We start from the raw sequence: 18,128 nt of genomic DNA, 5'->3' as shown, positions 1-18,128 counted from the left end.
TCCATATCTTCAGCTTGCCCAGGTGGCCTGTAGTAAATGCCTACAATGGTGTCCTTTCCGTTGTTCTCTCCTTGTATTCTTACCCAAACAGTTTCCACAGAACTCCCAGTCTCTGAAGCTTCAATCTCTGTGCAGATATACGCTTTTCTAACATACAATGCAACACCTCCTCCTCGTTTATCAAGTCTGTTTCTTGCAAATAAGTTGTATCCTTTTAGCCTTTTATTCCAATCATGTGCATCGTCCCATCAAGTTTCAGTGATTCCAATGACATCATATTCCTTTTCCTGAATTAGCAGTTCCAATTCTCCTTGTTTGTTGCCCATGCTTTGTGCATTTGTATAAAAACATTTTAGTTTGTGATTGGTTTCTCTTCCTCCCATATTTTTATTATTTAAATTGTTTTGTCTTTGTTCTTCCTTTCCACTTCCAGTAGCAGAGATCTCAATAGTATTTGTCAGCTGTATGGCTTTTTCTGGCCTTTTGCTTCCCTTCCCACATTGTTCTAGTTTAAAGCTCTTCTGATGAGTGTAGCAAGGCGACTTCCAAATACATGTTTTCCAGTCTTCGTAAGGTGCACCCCATCTCTAGCAAGTAGTCCATCGTATAGGTAATTCATTCCGTGATCCAGAAATCCAAATCCTTGTTGACGGCACCATCGACGTAGCCAGTTGTTCACCTGTAGAATCTTATTCCACCTCATTGTTCCATGGCCATCCACTGGGAGGATGGATGAGAAGACCACCTGCGCTCCCAATTCTTTCATTTTCTTGCCTAAGTCTTCAAAGTCACTGCAGATGGTTTCCATGTCCTTTCTTGCGGTGTCATTTGTCCCCACATGTATTAGCAGGAATGGGTAGTGATCTGTAGGTCTGAAGAGTCTTGATATCCTGTCAGACACATCTTTAATTTTTGCTCCTGGAAGACAGCACATTTCTCTTGAGGTTATGTCTGGTCTGCAGATAGCGGCCTCTGTTCCTCTTAACAGGGAATCCCCCATGACCACCACTCTCCGTTTTTTCTTCACAACATTCTTCTTTCTCCATCCAGGAGGATACTGAGGGCTTACAAGGTTATTCATTGCTGGCAAAGTCTTATTTTGCTGTATTTCTTCATGGTTCTCCTGCGTGAGAGCCTGGTACTGGTTCCTGAGCAGTATGGGTGCTGACTGCCTCTCGATCCTCCTGCTTCTGTGGGTCACATGCTTCCATTCCTCTGTTTCCTCAGGTGCAGTTCGAATTTCTTCTCTTTGCCCCTGGATGTGTCCCGTCTCCGGTGCCCCTGTCCTGCTGTGCGCACAGCTGGGTTTCTTAGCGGGCTTCCAGCACAGCTCTGCTCTGCCTCTAGCACTGGCACGGTATATTCTGCAGTTAGAGTGCACTCTACTTTTCTGTGCACGCTGCGTCCCTGCACTGTTCCATGCCTGACCGGTTTTACCTTTTGCCATCTGTCACATGTGTGGATGTGTCTTTTACATCACTGAGCAGTTAGCTGTTTTCCAGTAGAGATCACCAGTCTGCACAATGGAGCAAGGCAGGGCTGAGCTGTGTTTGATGCATGCTGCTAACAGATCAGTGATGTGAAACCATCATCTTCCTGCTGACAATACCCCATCTCATGCTGCTTTCATAACCTCTAAGTCATTGGCTGCTGAGGGCATAAAGTGAGACAAACTCGTGATGGGGCCACCGTCCTCCCCTGACCTCAACCCTATTAAGAACCTTTTTGAGTATCCTCCTACAAAAGATCTATGAGAATGGGAGGCATTTCACATCAAAGCATCAGTGCTGAGATTATATTCTGACATCCTGCAAGGAAATTCAAGCAGAAACTCCAAAAACTCCAAAGATCAATGGATGCAAGAATTGTGACGATGACATCACAGAAGCGCCGATCTTACATGGAACTCAGCCTGTTAAGACGGCTTTTTTTTTTTAAACTCTCTTTTTTCAGTAAATGTGACCTCTTAATGTTGCAAATTTAATAAATGACTATTTTAACGGGGTTGTCCACTAGTAGGACAACCCCTTGTTGAACTAAATATTTGGCCCTTATAAAATAAACCTATACTCCCCTCCCGTGCTGGCGCCGTTCCAGCTATGTCGGCACTCGAGTCCCGGAGCTCTGTTGCCGTGGAATGACACATGGTGCCCTGCGCTGGCGTCACTGTCCCCGCATTCGTACAAAATTGAACATGAAGAGGAAGTCAGAGATCAGCTGATTGGACAGCACTACATGAACTGGTCACCAGCCAGTATGTGTGCAGTACAGACAGAAGCTAATCGCTGCATGGATGGGATGAACATGATTTTGAAGAAAAGTTTGATATGGACCAAACTGGGACAGTTAGACAAGTGTGTTAAGGCGATAGGCCAGTCTAAAGATCTTTTTTTTTTGGGCATGCTTAAAGCTGTGGGTATTGGGAATTAATTGAATTATCCTGGGTAGTGCATTCTAAAGAATTGGCACAGCACGTGAGGAATCTTGGAGACGGGAGTGAGAGGTTTGGATTAAGGAGGATTTTAGTTTGAAGTCATTAGCAGAACAGAGGGCACGGGTAGGGTGGTAGACTGAGATGAGGGAGGAGATGTAGGGCGTTGCTGAATCATGGAGAGCTTCGTGAGTGAGAGTGATAAGTTTATACTGAACTCTGTATTGGATGGGTAACCAGTGCAATGACTGGCACAGGGTGGAGGCGTTGGTGTATCGGTTGGAGAGGAATATGATCCTGGCTGCTGCGTTCAGGACGGATTGGAGAGGGGAAAGTTTAGTAAGAGGGAGACCGATTAGTAGAGTGTTGCAATAGTCCAGGCGAGAATGAATAAGAGTTTGTCGAGTCAAAGGTAAGAAAAGTTCTGATTCTAGAGATGTTTTTGACTTGTAGATGACATGAACGAGCGAGTGAGTGATTTGATGTGAGGAGTGAAGGAAAGATCTGAATCGAGTGACCCCAATACAGCGGGCTTGTTGCTGGGGTGTAATGGTTGAGCCACAAACGGAAATGGCAATATCGGGCACAGGTAGGTTAGTGGAGGGAGGAAATACGAGTAGTTCAGTTTTTGACAGATTGAATTTTAGATAGAGGGAGGACATAATGTTAGAGACAGCAGAGAGACAATCACTGGTCTTCTGTAATAATGCAGGGGTGATGTCCGGAGCAGATGTGTATAATTGGTTGTCATCAGCATCGAGATGGTACTGAAAACCAAATCTGCTGATTGTTTGTCCAATGGGAGCGGTGTATAAGGAGAAAAGAAGGGGGCCTAGGACTGATCCTTGAGGGACCCCGACAGTAAGGGCAAGGGGAGAGGAGGAGGAGCCGGCAAAAGACACAGAGAAGGAGCGGTCAGAGAGATAAGAGGAGAACCAGGAGGGAGCGGTGTCCTTGAGGCCAATAGTGCGGAGCATAGTGAGGAGGAGCTGATGATCTACAGTGTCAAAAGCGGCAGAGAGATCCAGGAGAAACAGCAGGGAGTAGTGACCATTAGATTTAGCTGTTAGTAGATCATTAGAGACTTTAGTGGGGGCAGTTTCAGTAGAATGTGAAGAGCGGAAACCAGATTGTAGAGGGTCAAGAAGAGAGTTATGAGAGATATTGGATTAGACGGGAGTGGACCAGGCGTTCCAGGAGTTTAGAGATGAAGGGAAGATTGGAAACAGGTCTGTAGTTGGCCGTGCAGTTCTGGTCGAGGGATGTTTTTTTAAGTAATGGATGTATGCTGGCGTGTTTAAAAGAAGAGGGAAAGATAACAGATGAAAGGGAGAGGTTGAATATTTTAGTTAGGTGAGTGATGACAGCTGGAGAAAGGGACTTAAGGAGATGTGAGGGAATAGGGTCACTGTTGCAGGTGGTAGAGCGAGAGGAAGCAAGGAGCCTGGTCACTTCTTCTTCCGTGACTGGTTCGAAGTCAGAAAGTGATCAAGATGCACTGTGGAACAGAGGAGCATGCGTAACATTTGGGGATTGGGAGAAAATTTCCTGTCGGATATGGTCAATTTTTTTTCTTTGCTGACTATCTAGCCAATCATTTCAATCAGGTCGGTGTTTGGGGCCTGTGCTGTTTGATTAAGAAGAGAGTGAAAAGTGTCTAAGAGGCATTTAGGATTATTGGACAGTGAGATGATGAGGTTGTTAAAGTAGGTTTGATGGGGGAAGTGAAGGGCGAAGTTATAGATTTTAAGCATAAATTTATAATGGAGGAAATCGTCAGCCAGATTAGATTTTCTCCACAGCCGTTCAGCGCACCTAGAGCAGTGCTGGAGAAAATGTGTTTGTAGCGTGTGCCAGGGTTGGGTTGTCGCCGTCTTTTTCCAAGTTATTTATGTAGGAGGTCCGGCTTCATCCAGGGCGCATTGCAATGTTTCGTTATAAAGCTTCAGTGCAGAGTCAGGACATGAGAGGGTGGAGATCGGGGCCAATGATTGCAACGTTTTCTTAAATTTATGGGTGTTAATGGCGCGTATATTTCTATAGGTGTGGAAAGTGGGGGTGTCTTGAGCTGGGAGACAGTTCTTGACAGAGAAAGAAAGAAGGTTGTGGTCAGAGACCAGGAGAGGAGAGTTGGTAAAGTCGTGTGTTGAACAGAGCCGGACGAAGATCAGGTCAAGAGTATTTCTATCTTCATCGATCTTCATGTGTAGGAGAGTTAGTAAGCTGTGAAAGGCCGAAGGAGGAAGTTAGCGATAAAAGATGAGCTGCAGAAGGGGAGAGGGAATCGCCAATTGGGATGTTTAAGTCCCACATGATGAGAGTGGGGATGTCACAGGATAGAAAGTTTGAAAGCTAAGTGGCAAAATGATCCAGAAACCGACGGGAGGGGCCCGGAGGGCGATACACAACCGCCACTCCCAGAGAGAAGGGCCAGAAGAGACTGACTGTGTGGGCCTCAAAGCAAGGGAAAATTTGTGAGGGAACTGGGGGGATAACTTGAAAGGAGCAGACCAACACCTCCACCTGATCTGTTGTCTGGTCTCGGGGTATGAGAGAAGTGTAGGCGACCATATGAGAGAGCAGCAGCGGTGGTGGGGTCCGACTGCTGGATCCAGGTTTCAGTGAGAGCCAGAAGGTTAAGGGAATTTGAGAGGAAAAAAATCATGGATGTAGGAGAGTTTATTACATACTGACCGCACTTTCCAAAGGGCACAGTTGAATGAGACATAAGATTTGCAGGGAATATGAGATTGGCAGGGTTTCTGAATGTAGCAGGGAAAGAGTTAGTGTTTATTATTACAAGAAGGTCCTGGATTAGGAGAAACATCACCTGCGACTAAGAGAAGGAAGATAGTGAGCAGAAGGTTGAGTGATTTATGAGAGCGTTTCTTGTGTATGGTGGGAGTGAATGGGTCCGTACGGTATAACATTGTGAAGAGAGCATGACAGCTGTACATAGGAGAAGAGAGGAGAGAGGGGTTAATATGGATGAAGTGTGCCGAGTATGTGGGAGAACGGTGAATGTGGATGATTGTAGCAGCCAGAATATAAATGGCACAAATACAAATGGTGAACACTGTTTGCAAAACAGATGGTCTGGCAGCAACGACTTTGTTTCAAACGTGTGATTGCTCGTTCATACTCGCCTGTGGCAAGTAACAGGTGTGGGCAATATGAAGTTTATCTTTGCATTGTGTGTCTGTGTGTGCCACACTAAGCATGGAGAACAGAAAGAGGAGAAGAGAACTGTCTGAGGACTTGAGAACCAAAACTGTTGAATAATATTAGCAATCTCAAGGGTACAAGTCCTTCTCCAGAGATCCTGATGTTCCTTTGTCCACAGTGCACAATATAATCAAGAACCTTACAACCCATGTCACTGTAGCTAATTTCCCTGGATGTAGACGGCAGAGAAAACTTGATGAAAGGTTGCAACGCAGGATAGTCTGGATGGTGGATAAGCTGCCCCAATCAAGTTCCAAAGTAATTAAAGCTGTCCTGCAGGCACAGGGTGCATCAGTGTCAGCGCGAACTATTCATCTACATGTGAATGAAATGAAACGCTATGGCAGGAGACCCAGGATGATATCCCCCTGCTGACACAGGCATAAAAAGCTAGACTGAGTAAGCCAAAATCCTTGTGGACAGATGACACCAAGATAGAGATTTTTGGTAAAGCACATCATTCTACTTTCTACTGAAAACAGAATGAGGCCTACAAAGAAAAGAACACAGTACCTACAGTCAAATATGGTGGAGGTTCAAAGATGCTCTGGGGTTGTTTTGTCGCCTCTGGCACTGGGGGCCTTAACTTTGTGCAAGGCATCATGAAATGTGAAGATTACCAAAGGATTTTAGGTGGCATTGTAGTGCCCAGTGTCAGAAAGCTGGGTTTGCATCCTAGGTCATGGGTCTTTCCGCAGGACAATGACACCAAACATGCTTCAAGAAGCCCCCAGAAATGCATGGAAACAAAGCCCTGGAGAGTCCTGAAGTGGCAGCAATGAGTTTGTAAGAGACCAGGAGAAGTTTGCAAAAGAAGAGTCTAAGATTTCAGCTGAGGTGTAAGAAGCTGATGGTTATAGGAAGCGATTGGTTGCAGTTATTTATTCCAAAGGGAGCAAACAAATATTAAGGAGGGTGGCAACAATTTAGTCCGCCCTATCTGGGGTTGTGTGTGAAATTATGTCCAATTTGCCTTTTTTTTATCTTTGTAGGGTGTGTTACAATACACACAAACGAAATAAACGTGTATAACAAAAAATGTGTGATTGAGATAATTTTCTGCAAGAAATACTTCATTTTCTAAAATAAAGTCAAGGGTACCAGCACTTAAAGCCTTGACTGTGTGTGTAATAAATAAATATATATATATATATATCAGTACAGACCAAAAGTTTGGACACACCTTCTCATTTAAAGATTTTTCTGTATTTTCTTGACTATGAAAATTGTACATTCACACTCAAGGCTTCAAAACTATGAATTAACACATGTGGAATTATATACTTAACAAAAAAGCTTGAAACAACTGAAAATATGTCTTATATTCTGTAACATACCTGGCGGCGTACTTGCATAGTGCACCATCTCCCACTATGCAAGATCGCAAACTTAATCTTCAGTCCAGTCTGCCAGCCTGGCTTCTGTTCTTGCTGTCTGCTTGTCCCTGTCCTGACTGCTTAGGGCGGCGGCCCGGTTACTTCCTGTTTCTTGTAGCTGCTGTGGGCACACCCCTAATGCGTCTCCAGCCTATTGCTGTCTGTCACTGGATATTTAAACCAGCTCCACCCTGAAACTGGTGCCTGAGCAACTCTTACCTTCAGAGGGCTCCTTGCCTCTGATGTGCTAGGTCCCGTCCCGTTCTGTTTCTTGCCTGTCCGCCAACCTGGGGGCTGTATTCCCAGGCCTGTCTGAACTATCTCCTAGCCTGTTTGTCCTTCTCTCTGGGGGCCGTATACCCAGACTTGCTCCTGTATCTTGTTGCAGTGTCAGTTCCTGTCTGTCTCTGTGTCCATACCTTCCCTTTTCCTGCAGTCTCTGAACCTGCACCTAACTCCTACTTGTTGTCTCTGTACTTCTGTTGTCAGTTTAGAGCCCACTCGCTACTTCATTGCAAGTACCTTGTGTGTATCTGGTTCTGCTTTTCCCTTCCAGTCTGTTCAGTGTGAACAGAGCCCTGTCCTCTCTGCTTTGCCTTGCTCACCGCTCCGGCGGTTCCTCTCTGCTCTGCCTTGCTCACCGCCCCGGCGGTTCCTCTCTGCTCTGCCTTGCTCACCGCCCCGGCGGTTCCTCTCTGCTCTGCCTTGCTCACCGCTCCGGCGGTTCCTCTCTGCTCTGCCTTGCTCACCGCTCCGGCGGTTCCTCTCTGCTCTGCCTTGCTCACCGCTCCGGCGGTTCCTCTCTGCTCTGCCTTGCTCACTGCTCCGGCGGTTCCTCTCTGCTTTGCCTTGCTCACCGCTCCGGTGGTTTCTCCCTGCCCTGCTTGCTCACCGCTCCGGCGGTACCTCTCTGCTCTGCTTGTCTACCGCATCTGCGGTTCTGTTCCTGAATCCCAGTCTGTACTGGACCCTATCCAGCCTGTGCTCCAACCTGCTAGTACCTCCCAGTCTGCATACCAGCCGTGCCTGCCAGTATCCTCCTGTCTGCACTCCAGCTGTGCCTGCCAATTCCCACCTGTCTGTGTGCCAGCCTAACCTGCGTATTCCTGTATTCCCCGGTGTGGGTTAACAGCCGTGTCCGGGGTCTGGCCTGGAGTAGCACCTGGTCCCTCTGCTCGGTTCCTCCCTGGTGCACGGCGTCGTTAGCCGTCGTGCGACCTTGGTCGGATCAGGTTGACACTTAGTTACGCCCCTCCAGGCACTCTCCGGTTCATGGCACAGTGGAATCACTAAATCACGCACACGCCAGTCAGCCCGGGCGTGTGCATAACATATTCTAGGTTCTTCAAAGTAGCCACCTTTTGCTTTGATGACTGCTTTGCACACTCTTGGCATTTTCTTGATGAGCTTCAAGAGGTAATCACCGGAAATGGTCTTCCAACAATCTTGAAGGAGTTCCCAGAGTTGCTTAGCACTTGTTGGCCCTTTTGCCTTCACTCTGCGGTCCAGCTCCCCCCAAACCATCTCGATTGGGTTCAGGTCTGGTGACCGTGGAGGCCAGGTCATCTGGCGTAGCACCCCATCACTCTCTCTCTTGGTCAAATAGCCCTTACACAGCCTGGAGGTGTGTTTGGGGTCATTGTCCTGTTGAAAAATAAATGATGGTCCAACTAAACGCAAACCGGATGGAATAGCATGCCGCTGCAAGATGCTGTGGTAGCCATGCTGGTTCAGTATGCCTTCAATTTTGAATAAATCCCCAACAGTGTCACCAGCAAAGCCCCCCCACACCATCACACCTCCTCCTCCATGATTTACGGTGGAAACCAGGCATGTAGAGTCCATCCGTTCACCTTTTCTGCGTCGCACAAAGACACGGTGGTCGGAACCAAAGATCTCAAATTTGGACTCATCAGACCAAAGCACAGATTTCCACTGGTCTAATGTCCATTCCTTGTGTTCTTTAGCCCAAACAAGTCTCTTCTGCTTGTTGCCTGTCATTAGCAGTGGTTTCCTAGCAGCTATTTTACCATGAAGGCCTGCTGCACAAAGTCTCCTCTTAACAGTTGTTGAAGAGATGTCTGCTGCTAGAACTGTGTGTGGCATTGACCTGGTCTCTAATCTGAGCTGCTGTTAACCTGCGATTTCTGAGGCTGGTGACTCGGATAAACTTATCCTCAGAAGCAGAGGTGACTCTTGGTCTTCCTTTCCTGGGGCGGTCCTCATGTGAGCCAGTTTCTTTGTAGCGCTTGATGGTTTTTGCAACTGCACTTGGGGACACTTTCAATGTTTTCCCAATTTTTTGGACTGACTGACCTTCATTTCTTAAAGGGATGGCCTCTCATTTTTCTTTACTTGGCTGCTTTTTTCTTGCCATAATACAAATTCTAAGTCTATTCAGTAGGACTATCAGCTGTGTATCCACCAGACTTCTGCACAAAACAACTGATGGTCCCAACCCCATTTATAAGGCAAGAAATCCCACTTATTAAACCTGACAGGGCACACCTGTGAAGTGAAGACCATTTCCAGTGACTACCTCTTGAAGCTCATCAAGAGAATGCCAAGAGTGTGCAAAGCAGTCATCAAAGCAAAAGGTGGCTACTTTAAAGAACCTAGAATATAAGACAGATTTTCAGTTGTTTCACACTTTTTTGTTAAGTATATAATTCCACATGTGATAATTCATAGTTTTGATGCCTTCAGTGTGAATGTACAATTTTCATAGTCATGAAAATAGACATTTCTTTAAATGAGGTGTGTCCAAACTTTTGGTCTTTGCTGTGTGTATATGTATAATATATTATACACATGCTCATACATATACTGTGTGGGGGGAGCGGTAGCAGCGGAGAGGAGAGCGGGGCCCAGGAGGCCATATGCCCTTAGGCTGGAATCATGTAGAATCCAAATCTGTGTCTCTTTGGATAAAGCCATGCTTCCAAGCTGATGGCCTGAAGAGAGTCTGATCTTTGATTCTCCTTGTAAAGTCTCTTTCAATTCTCTGTGCAGCAGGATAGAAAAAACTTATTTTTTTAATTTACATATGTGGCTAAGGTCATCAGTCATGGGTCAGATGTAAAGGTGCAGGGCTCACTCAGGTCACCCGAGCACCCGCGATCCTTTTTTATTAACTAGTTTGTGTGACATATCTCTCTGATTTAAGCGCATGAAAATTCTAAGTTTGAAAATTGAAAAATTAAGATTTTAAAAAATTTCTACTTTTTTTTTTCACAAATAAATGCCATTCATATCAAATAAATTTTACCACTATCATGAAGTACAATATATCACGAAAAAACTGTCTCAGAATTTTTGGGATCCAATGAAGCTCCAGAGTTATTACCTCATAGTGACAGTGGTCAGAATTGTAAAAATTGACCTAGTCATTAACGTGCAAACCATCCTCAGGGGTAAAAGGGTTAAATTTTCCTTCACAGATTTAATAAACCTTTTGCATCAGCAAAAAAACTAGAATTCCATTTCTCATTATTGCACATAATTCATGGACCTGTATAGTGATTTCTTTGGCTGTGTAGATTGATTGGGATGTTACCAACATCTGGGGAGAATTTCATGTCAATAGCACCTTTTTGAAATGGTTTTACTTAGAAAGTTGATGACGTCTTCAATACTTATTTCACCCGCTGTATGTATTATAATAATGTATGGATAATATATATATAATCTCACCCAGTGTCATGGTCCACCCTTCATCCAGGCTTATATACCATCATTGTGCCCACGTGGTCTTCTCGGCACCGTCCCACCCTTTCTCTCTCTCCTGCCTGCTGGGGTGCTCGGCACCACTTATTGCAGCGATGCTGAGCTCCATGGCTTTTATGTTTTCCAGGACTGGGTTCACCATCTGAGCACATGGTTTTCGTTCCGGATGAAGCTGAAGATTCTGGGAATGACTTCCTGCCTAGTGATTGCACAGACAGCAGCACGCCATGGTTTCTGCGGGTTCAGGAGTTGGCTCATGACAGTCTGATTGCTGCCACCCGGGCTCAGCTGGCAAAACATGCAAAGTCCATCGGCAGTGGTAAGCGTTGCCCCAGAATGTGCCTGGCATTGTACACTGTGTGACTGGCACAGGGATGTCCAGCTGTTAGAACAGGTGACTGTGTATGGAGATGGGCCATGATGCCTCGTGGTGGGAGATGAATGAGACACGCGTGTCACCAGTCTCAGGACAAATGGACGGCTGAGCAGTATCTGCCCCTTGAACTGCTTGATGTGAGAATGGAGCAGTTTTCCAGAACGTTGTGTATTGTTTTCAGCCGATGCGTCCGTGAACAGCGCCTGTGATGTTGGAGCCGCACACCCAGAAAAACGCCTCCGCTGCACCTTCCACAGCTGTGAGCGATCCTTTCTGCGTCCAACACACCTGAGATACCACCTGAAAACTCACATGTAAGTGCCCGCCGGAAGATGGTGCCGGATACCTCGGTGTATTCTCCCAGTGGTGGTATGCCATGACTCTGTACAGTATCGTCCAGCGGGCAGGATTTACTTGTAGACTCGGGGGGCCTAGTGCTTGGTAGATGGGCTCTGTAGCCGAATCTGACTGTTAATGTTCCACAGCTTGCATGCCGTCGGCTGGGGGCAGAGTTGTCACTTTCTGATGTTCTTCTCTTGCATAAGTGTAAACTGAAAGAATTCCGAAAAGTGAAACGTAACCATAAAGGTGTCTTCCAGAAATGACCGTTCCTTCACGTGTCCTGCGGACGGCTGTGGGAAAAGCTTTTACGTTCTGCAACGGTTGAAAGTTCACATGCGCACTCATAATGGAGAACGTCCCTTCCTTTGCCCTGAGCCTGGCTGCCAGAAGCCGTTTACTACGGCCGGAAACCTGAAGAACCATCTGCGGGTCCATAGTGGTGAGTGCTGCCCTGTGTGTACGTCCTGCTGTGGTTGTCCGTGACTCACGCCTCGGCTTCTGGCAGGAGAGAAACCCTTTCTGTGCGAGGAGGAGGGATGTGGCAGAAGCTTTGCAGAATACTCCAGCCTTAGAAAACACCTGGTGGTTCATTCAGGTAATGATGTGGTGGGGGACCTCCAGCAGGGTCCTTGTTCAGGACTGACGCTTGGCACTGTTTCTCAGGTGTGAAGTCACATCAGTGTACCGTGTGCAGCAAAACCTTTTCCCAAAGCGGAAGCAGAAACGCTCACATCAAGAAACATCACCCGCTGCGGAGGGCAGGTGAGTGGCTTCTATCCTCTTCCGTCAGTCCCGTCATAGTGTTTCTCCAGCGCTGCTTCCTTCTGCAATGGGAATTCAGTGAGTTTGATGGTTTTGTGTCCAGATACCTGCCCGGCCATGCACACATCCTGGCAGGCATTGGTCATCAGTAAAATTGACCTGCCAATGCAGAATTGAACATTATGGGGAAATCCTTTAATAACCGCAGTGAATGGTGTCACAGTTTTTCAATCTTTCAAAGGCTGACTTTGTTTTAGCGTTGCACATTTTGACTAGTAATACTTCATTCCATGTTTCTTTGTTGGCCCAGTCAGCATAGCGCACTCATCTGCTCTGTATCAAGCTGCAGAAAAAGCTACCGTATTTGCCAGCGTATAAGACGACCCCCCCCCAACATTTCCACTCAAAATAGAGTTTGTTATATACTCACCCCCTCCCATATTATGCCCCATGCAGGATGTCACCCCCTCCCATATTATGCCCCATGCAGGATGTCACCCCCCCCCATATTATGCCCCATGCAGGATGTCACCCCCCCATATTATGCCCCATGCAGGATGTCACCCCCCATATTATGCCCCATGCCTCCATACATTAAAAAAAAAAAAAAAAAAAAAATCCAATACTCTTCTCCCTCCTCCTCACCTGCTGTCGCTGCTCAGGTCCGGACTCCAGCGTCGCCGGTGTCTTCCCGCTCTGCGCTGCCTATGACGGTTCAGGGGAGGGCACGGTGTAAAGACGTCACCGCACCTTCTGACCTGAGACGCCACAGGGAGCGCAGAGCAGGAAGACAGCGGATCTGCGGAGGCACGGGGAGAGGTAAGTATCCGGCAGCCGGGGCCCTGAGCAAGCGGCGGAGAAGGGCGGGTGCTGGCACCACTCTCCTCCGCCCATAGCCCAGCAGGGTGCGCGACCGCCAGTGGGCCCCTCTGCCTGCTCAGGGCCCCGGCATCTACCCAGCGCATCCCAACTATAGTGCACCTGGTGTATAAGATGACACCCCCCACTTGGAGGCGTGTTTTTCAAGGCAAAAAGGTTGTCTTATACACCGGCAAATACGGTACATTAGTATTATAAAGGCTCACAGCAGTATCCATTTTTAGAAAAATTTGAGTACATATTGTGTGGCACCCTGAATAGCATCCATGATTATACTTATTAACCATAGTGTTACAGGGAAAATATATATATTTGTACCGTGTTATCCAGTAGATAGAAAAATATTTAGATTTGAGAGTCCTCGGTGGTTGATACCTTTTAATGGCTAACTGAAAAGCTGGTAACAAATTGCAAGCTTTCAAGACTACGCAGGTCTCTTCATCAGGCATAGTATAACACAGAATCTGAAGAGTCAAATATTTATACACATCTGATGTCTAGCGCTCGGTGTGTGTGAGATGTCCGGACGTCTAGCGCTCGGTGTGTGTGAGATGTCCGGACGTCTAGCGCTCGGTGTGTGTGAGATGTCCGGACGTCTAGCGCTCGGTGTGTGTGAGATGTCCGGACGTCTAGCGCTCGGTGTGTGTGTGAGATGTCCGGACGTCTAGCGCTCGGTGTGTGTGTGAGATGTCCGGACGTCTAGCGCTCGGTGTGTGTGTGAGATGTCCGGACATCTAGCGCTCGGTGTGTGTGAGATGTCCGGACGTCTAGCGCTCGGTGTGTGTGAGATGTCCGGACGTCTAGCGCTCGGTGTGTGTGAGATGTCCGGAGGTCTAGCGCTCGGTGTGTGTGAGATGTCCGGACGTCTAGCGCTCGGTGTGTCTGTGATGTCCGGAGGTCTAGCGCTCGGTGTGTCTGTGATGTCCGGACGTCTAGCGCTCGGTGTGTGTGAGATGTCCGGACGTCTAGCGCTCGGTGTGTCTGTGATGTCCGGAGGTCTAGCGCTCGGTGTGTGTGAGATGTCCGGACGTCTAGCGCTCGGTGTGTGTGTGATGTCCGGACGTCTAGCGCTCGGTGTGTGTGAGATGTCCGGACGTCTAGCGCTCGGTGTGTGTGAGATGTCCGGACGTCTAGCGCTCGGTGTGTGTGAGATGTCCGGACGTCTAGCGCTCGGTGGGTGTGAGATGTCCGGACGTCTAGCGCTCGGTGGGTGTGAGATGTCCGGACGTCTAGCGCTCGGTGTGTGTGAGATGTCCGGACGTCTAGCGCTCGGTGGGTGTGAGATGTCCGGACGTCTAGCGCTCGGTGTGTGTGAGATGTCCGGACGTCTAGCGCTCGGTGTGTGTGAGATGTCCGGACGTCTAGTGTTGGGTGTGATGCTAATAATCATAGTATTTTTATCAGATGCTCCTGCGGAGGATCGGGTGTCTCCTAAGGCTCCTGACACAGAATTGCTGGACAGCCTCCAGCTCGATCCCAGCATAGATCCCAGGAATCAGAAGAGCGACGCTGCCCTGCTGTCTCCCTCCACGTCGTCATCTCTGCTGCAAGACCTGCCAGCCAACGACAATTCATCATTCATCCTCCTGAACCTGGCGCGATCAGGTAGCGTCACATCCCCGCTGGTTTCCTTCTCTTCATAGCTCTTCATTCATTCTGTGACCATTTCTCTTAATATTTTTCACTTTCTCGTTATCTTTCCTGAAGCATCAAATCAGCATTTATGTTCTACCATTAACTCATGGGGGATTTCTGTTTCTGCAATGGTACTAAATAACTAACCCTAATTATGGTTTGCTCTTGTTCTATCCTGTGTGACCACGTGAGGGGCTGGGTCGGTATTTTCCGCATACAGACCTCCTGTTATGAGATTGTGTTTTTTTGGGACTTGGGTATGGTCTTGGGAAACTCCTACTTGCCACCCTTCGAGCATCCTCAAGAAGATGATTATAAATCTCTGAAAGCCATAAAATTTACGTGAAGAGGGTAAAGTCCAGACTTGTGAGGTCCATGTGTCGTCTTTGCTGGGCAGGGGGCCGGAAGGGGTTCACCCACGTTCACTACTACAGTCCTTTTACTTGAAATTATCAGGTGATTTTGTTTGGAGCGTCTTCTGAGGAGGATCGTAATCTTCATATAGCTCCCACCGTTGGGGCCGCACTTTGGGGCCCCTGACTCTAGTAGAACAGAGGTGGCTGTGCATGCACGCAGCACATTTCAGTGCTTCCACAAAGTGAATAGAGAGCCTTCCATGGTTTTTGTCCTCGCTCCTCTTTTTTGAAGCCTCTAGTTGCCTGCTGTATTTAATCCATTGTTATTGGTCTCCCATCATAGTCGCATGCGCTGCTGCAGTGTCGGCTCTGTGGATTTAGCCATCCTCTGCGTCACTGCTTTGCTCTACTGTAAATGCAAATGATTGCTCTGCTCCTTGTGCATTATCTGTGTTCAGGAAACACTGAACGTTTATCACCCAGTGTCATGGTCCACCCTTCATCCAGGCTTATATACCATCATTGTGCCCACGTGGTCTTCTCGGCACCGTCCCACCCTTTCTCTCTCTCTCTCCTGCCTGCTGGGGTGCTCGGCACCACTTATTGCAGCGATGCTGAGCTCCATGGCTTTTATGTTTTCCAGGACTGGGTTCACCATCTGAGCACATGGTTTTCGTTCCGGATGAAGCTGAAGATTCTGGGAATGACTTCCTGCCTAGTGATTGCACAGACAGCAGCACGCCATGGTTTCTGCGGGTTCAGGAGTTGGCTCATGACAGTCTGATTGCTGCCACCCGGGCTCAGCTGGCAAAACATGCAAAGTCCATCGGCAGTGGTAAGCGTTGCCCCAGAATGTGCCTGGCATTGTACACTGTGTGACTGGCACAGGGATGTCCAGCTGTTAGAACAGGTGACTGTGTATGGAGATGGGCCATGATGCCTCGTGGTGGGAGATGAATGAGACGCGCGTGTCACCAGTCTCAGGACAAATGGACGGCTGAGCAGTATCTGCCCCTTGAAGTGCTTGATGTGAGAATGGAGCAGTTTTCCAGAACGTTGTGTATTGTTTTCAGCCGATGCGTCCGTGAACAGCGCCTGTGATGTTGGAGCCGCACACCCAGAAAAACGCCTCCGCTGCACCTTCCACAGCTGTGAGCGATCCTTTCTGCGTCCAACACACCTGAGATACCACCTGAAAACTCACATGTAAGTGCCCGCCGGAAGATGGTGCCGGATACCTCGGTGTATTCTCCCAGTGGTGGTATGCCATGACTCTGTACAGTATCGTCCAGCGGGAAGGATTTACTTGTAGACTCGGGGGGCCTAGTGCTTGGTAGATGGGCTCTGTAGCCGAATCTGACTGTTAATGTTCCACAGCTTGCATGCCGTCGGCTGGGGGCAGAGTTGTCACTTTCTGATGTTCTTCTCTTGCATAAGTGTAAACTGAAAGAATTCCGAAAAGTGAAACGTAACCATAAAGGTGTCTTCCAGAAATGACCGTTCCTTCACGTGTCCTGCGGACGGCTGTGGGAAAAGCTTTTACGTTCTGCAACGGTTGAAAGTTCACATGCGCACTCATAATGGAGAACGTCCCTTCCTTTGCCCTGAGCCTGGCTGCCAGAAGCCGTTTACTACGGCCGGAAACCTGAAGAACCATCTGCGGGTCCATAGTGGTGAGTGCTGCCCTGTGTGTACGTCCTGCTGTGGTTGTCCGTGACTCACGCCTCGGCTTCTGGCAGGAGAGAAACCCTTTCTGTGCGAGGAGGAGGGATGTGGCAGAAGCTTTGCAGAATACTCCAGCCTTAGAAAACACCTGGTGGTTCATTCAGGTAATGATGTGGTGGGGGACCTCCAGCAGGGTCCTTGTTCAGGACTGACGCTTGGCACTGTTTCTCAGGTGTGAAGTCACATCAGTGTACCGTGTGCAGCAAAACCTTTTCCCAAAGCGGAAGCAGAAACGCTCACATCAAGAAACATCACCCGCTGCGGAGGGCAGGTGAGTGGCTTCTATCCTCTTTCCACTTCTGACATTCCTATCATTTGGTCAGCCCCAAAACATATTTTAAACTAACATGGAACATGGCCCCCAGAGAAATCCTACCTTCCATTTAGTAATTCACAGGGGTGAGTGCTGTCTGCATCGAAATTTACGCTGAAGTTTACACTGTCAGTCAAAGCTGAGTGAGGTGGCAAGGCCTGCAAAGGCGGTGGGAGGAATGTGCACTTAACAGCTGGACCATGCTGAGAGTGCCCCATCACCTAATTGGCCTATTGGGTAGAAGATCCGATCTCCTTTTTTTTTTTTTTATCACCCATGACCGCATCACCTGAGAATGGGAATCCACTCATAAAGGACTGGAAATCTACAAAATAAAAGGGTGGCACCTCTCCTCCGCATAGGTTGGTTTCCTGTCCTTGATGAGATACGTACACACAGTGTCCGGTGACTAAACAAAGAGAGAAGATCTCCTACCCTGGTCTTGCCCAGTCGCCTGGGATAGCGTGGTCTGCTGAGCTGGCGTGTGGGGCCTGGAAGCTCCGCAGCAGGTCCAATAGGGGCTTGGCTGGAGTGCGGGCACGAGCATCTGCCAGTCGCATCGCCCTGAGATCTGCGTATGCGCAGGGCGCGCTGTAGGGGTGCGCCCTAATGACAAGCTCGTCGGTGACAAATTGACCCAGAAGTACTGAAGCACTTTTGGGAGAGGTCCGGAGGAGGCGACCTTTTGAGGTGGAGGTGCTGTCTGTGCTGGTCCCGCATTTAAATGCGGTTTAAGACTACCAGAAGAGCAATGAGTTCAGGACTCCTCTCCAGTTCTAACATGGTGCAGCAGCATCTGCAGGTCCAGCAGCGCTCAAAACCAAAGAAGCAGCAACATGGACGCAGCAGTGGGGTTCCAGAGGGAGTGTCAGTAGGTCCAGCCAGCAGAGCCGCAGCACAGCCTCAAGATCATTCAGATGGTCCGAATCCACCATCGAATCCGGTAACTTCATTATCAACTTGGTGGGGACTGATCTTCTTG

At 48.2% G+C, this 18,128-nt stretch overlaps 1 protein-coding gene across 5 annotated transcripts in view; it reads left to right on the top strand.

The window, feature by feature from the left end:
* ZNF410 (zinc finger protein 410) overlaps nucleotides 1-18,128 on the top strand; it is a 150,644-nt gene that overhangs the window by 12,993 nt on the left and 119,523 nt on the right. For all 5 annotated transcript variants that reach the window (XR_012247301.1, XR_012247300.1, XM_073638203.1 and 2 more), the window contains 11 exons: nucleotides 10,886-11,077; nucleotides 11,316-11,448; nucleotides 11,734-11,915; nucleotides 11,982-12,071; nucleotides 12,140-12,238; nucleotides 14,522-14,722; nucleotides 15,752-15,943; nucleotides 16,182-16,314; nucleotides 16,600-16,781; nucleotides 16,848-16,937; nucleotides 17,006-17,104. Coding sequence is in view for 3 of the 5 variants with exons in the window: in XM_073638203.1 (XP_073494304.1) it covers nucleotides 10,886-11,077; nucleotides 11,316-11,448; nucleotides 11,734-11,915; nucleotides 11,982-12,071; nucleotides 12,140-12,238; nucleotides 14,522-14,722; nucleotides 15,752-15,943; nucleotides 16,182-16,314; nucleotides 16,600-16,781; nucleotides 16,848-16,937; nucleotides 17,006-17,104 (1,593 nt within the window). In the remaining 2 variants the exon portion in view is untranslated. The remainder of the gene's footprint in view (nucleotides 1-10,885; nucleotides 11,078-11,315; nucleotides 11,449-11,733; nucleotides 11,916-11,981; nucleotides 12,072-12,139; nucleotides 12,239-14,521; nucleotides 14,723-15,751; nucleotides 15,944-16,181; nucleotides 16,315-16,599; nucleotides 16,782-16,847; nucleotides 16,938-17,005; nucleotides 17,105-18,128) is intronic.

Source organism: Phyllobates terribilis, unplaced genomic scaffold (assembly GCF_046119375.1).
Source record: "Phyllobates terribilis strain yellow unplaced genomic scaffold, ASM4611937v1 Scaffold_7__3_contigs__length_470593459, whole genome shotgun sequence".
Taxonomy (NCBI): Eukaryota; Metazoa; Chordata; class Amphibia; order Anura; family Dendrobatidae; genus Phyllobates; species Phyllobates terribilis.
The sequence above is the reverse complement of the archived record's forward strand: the minus strand, read 5'-3'. Positions and strand labels throughout refer to the sequence as shown.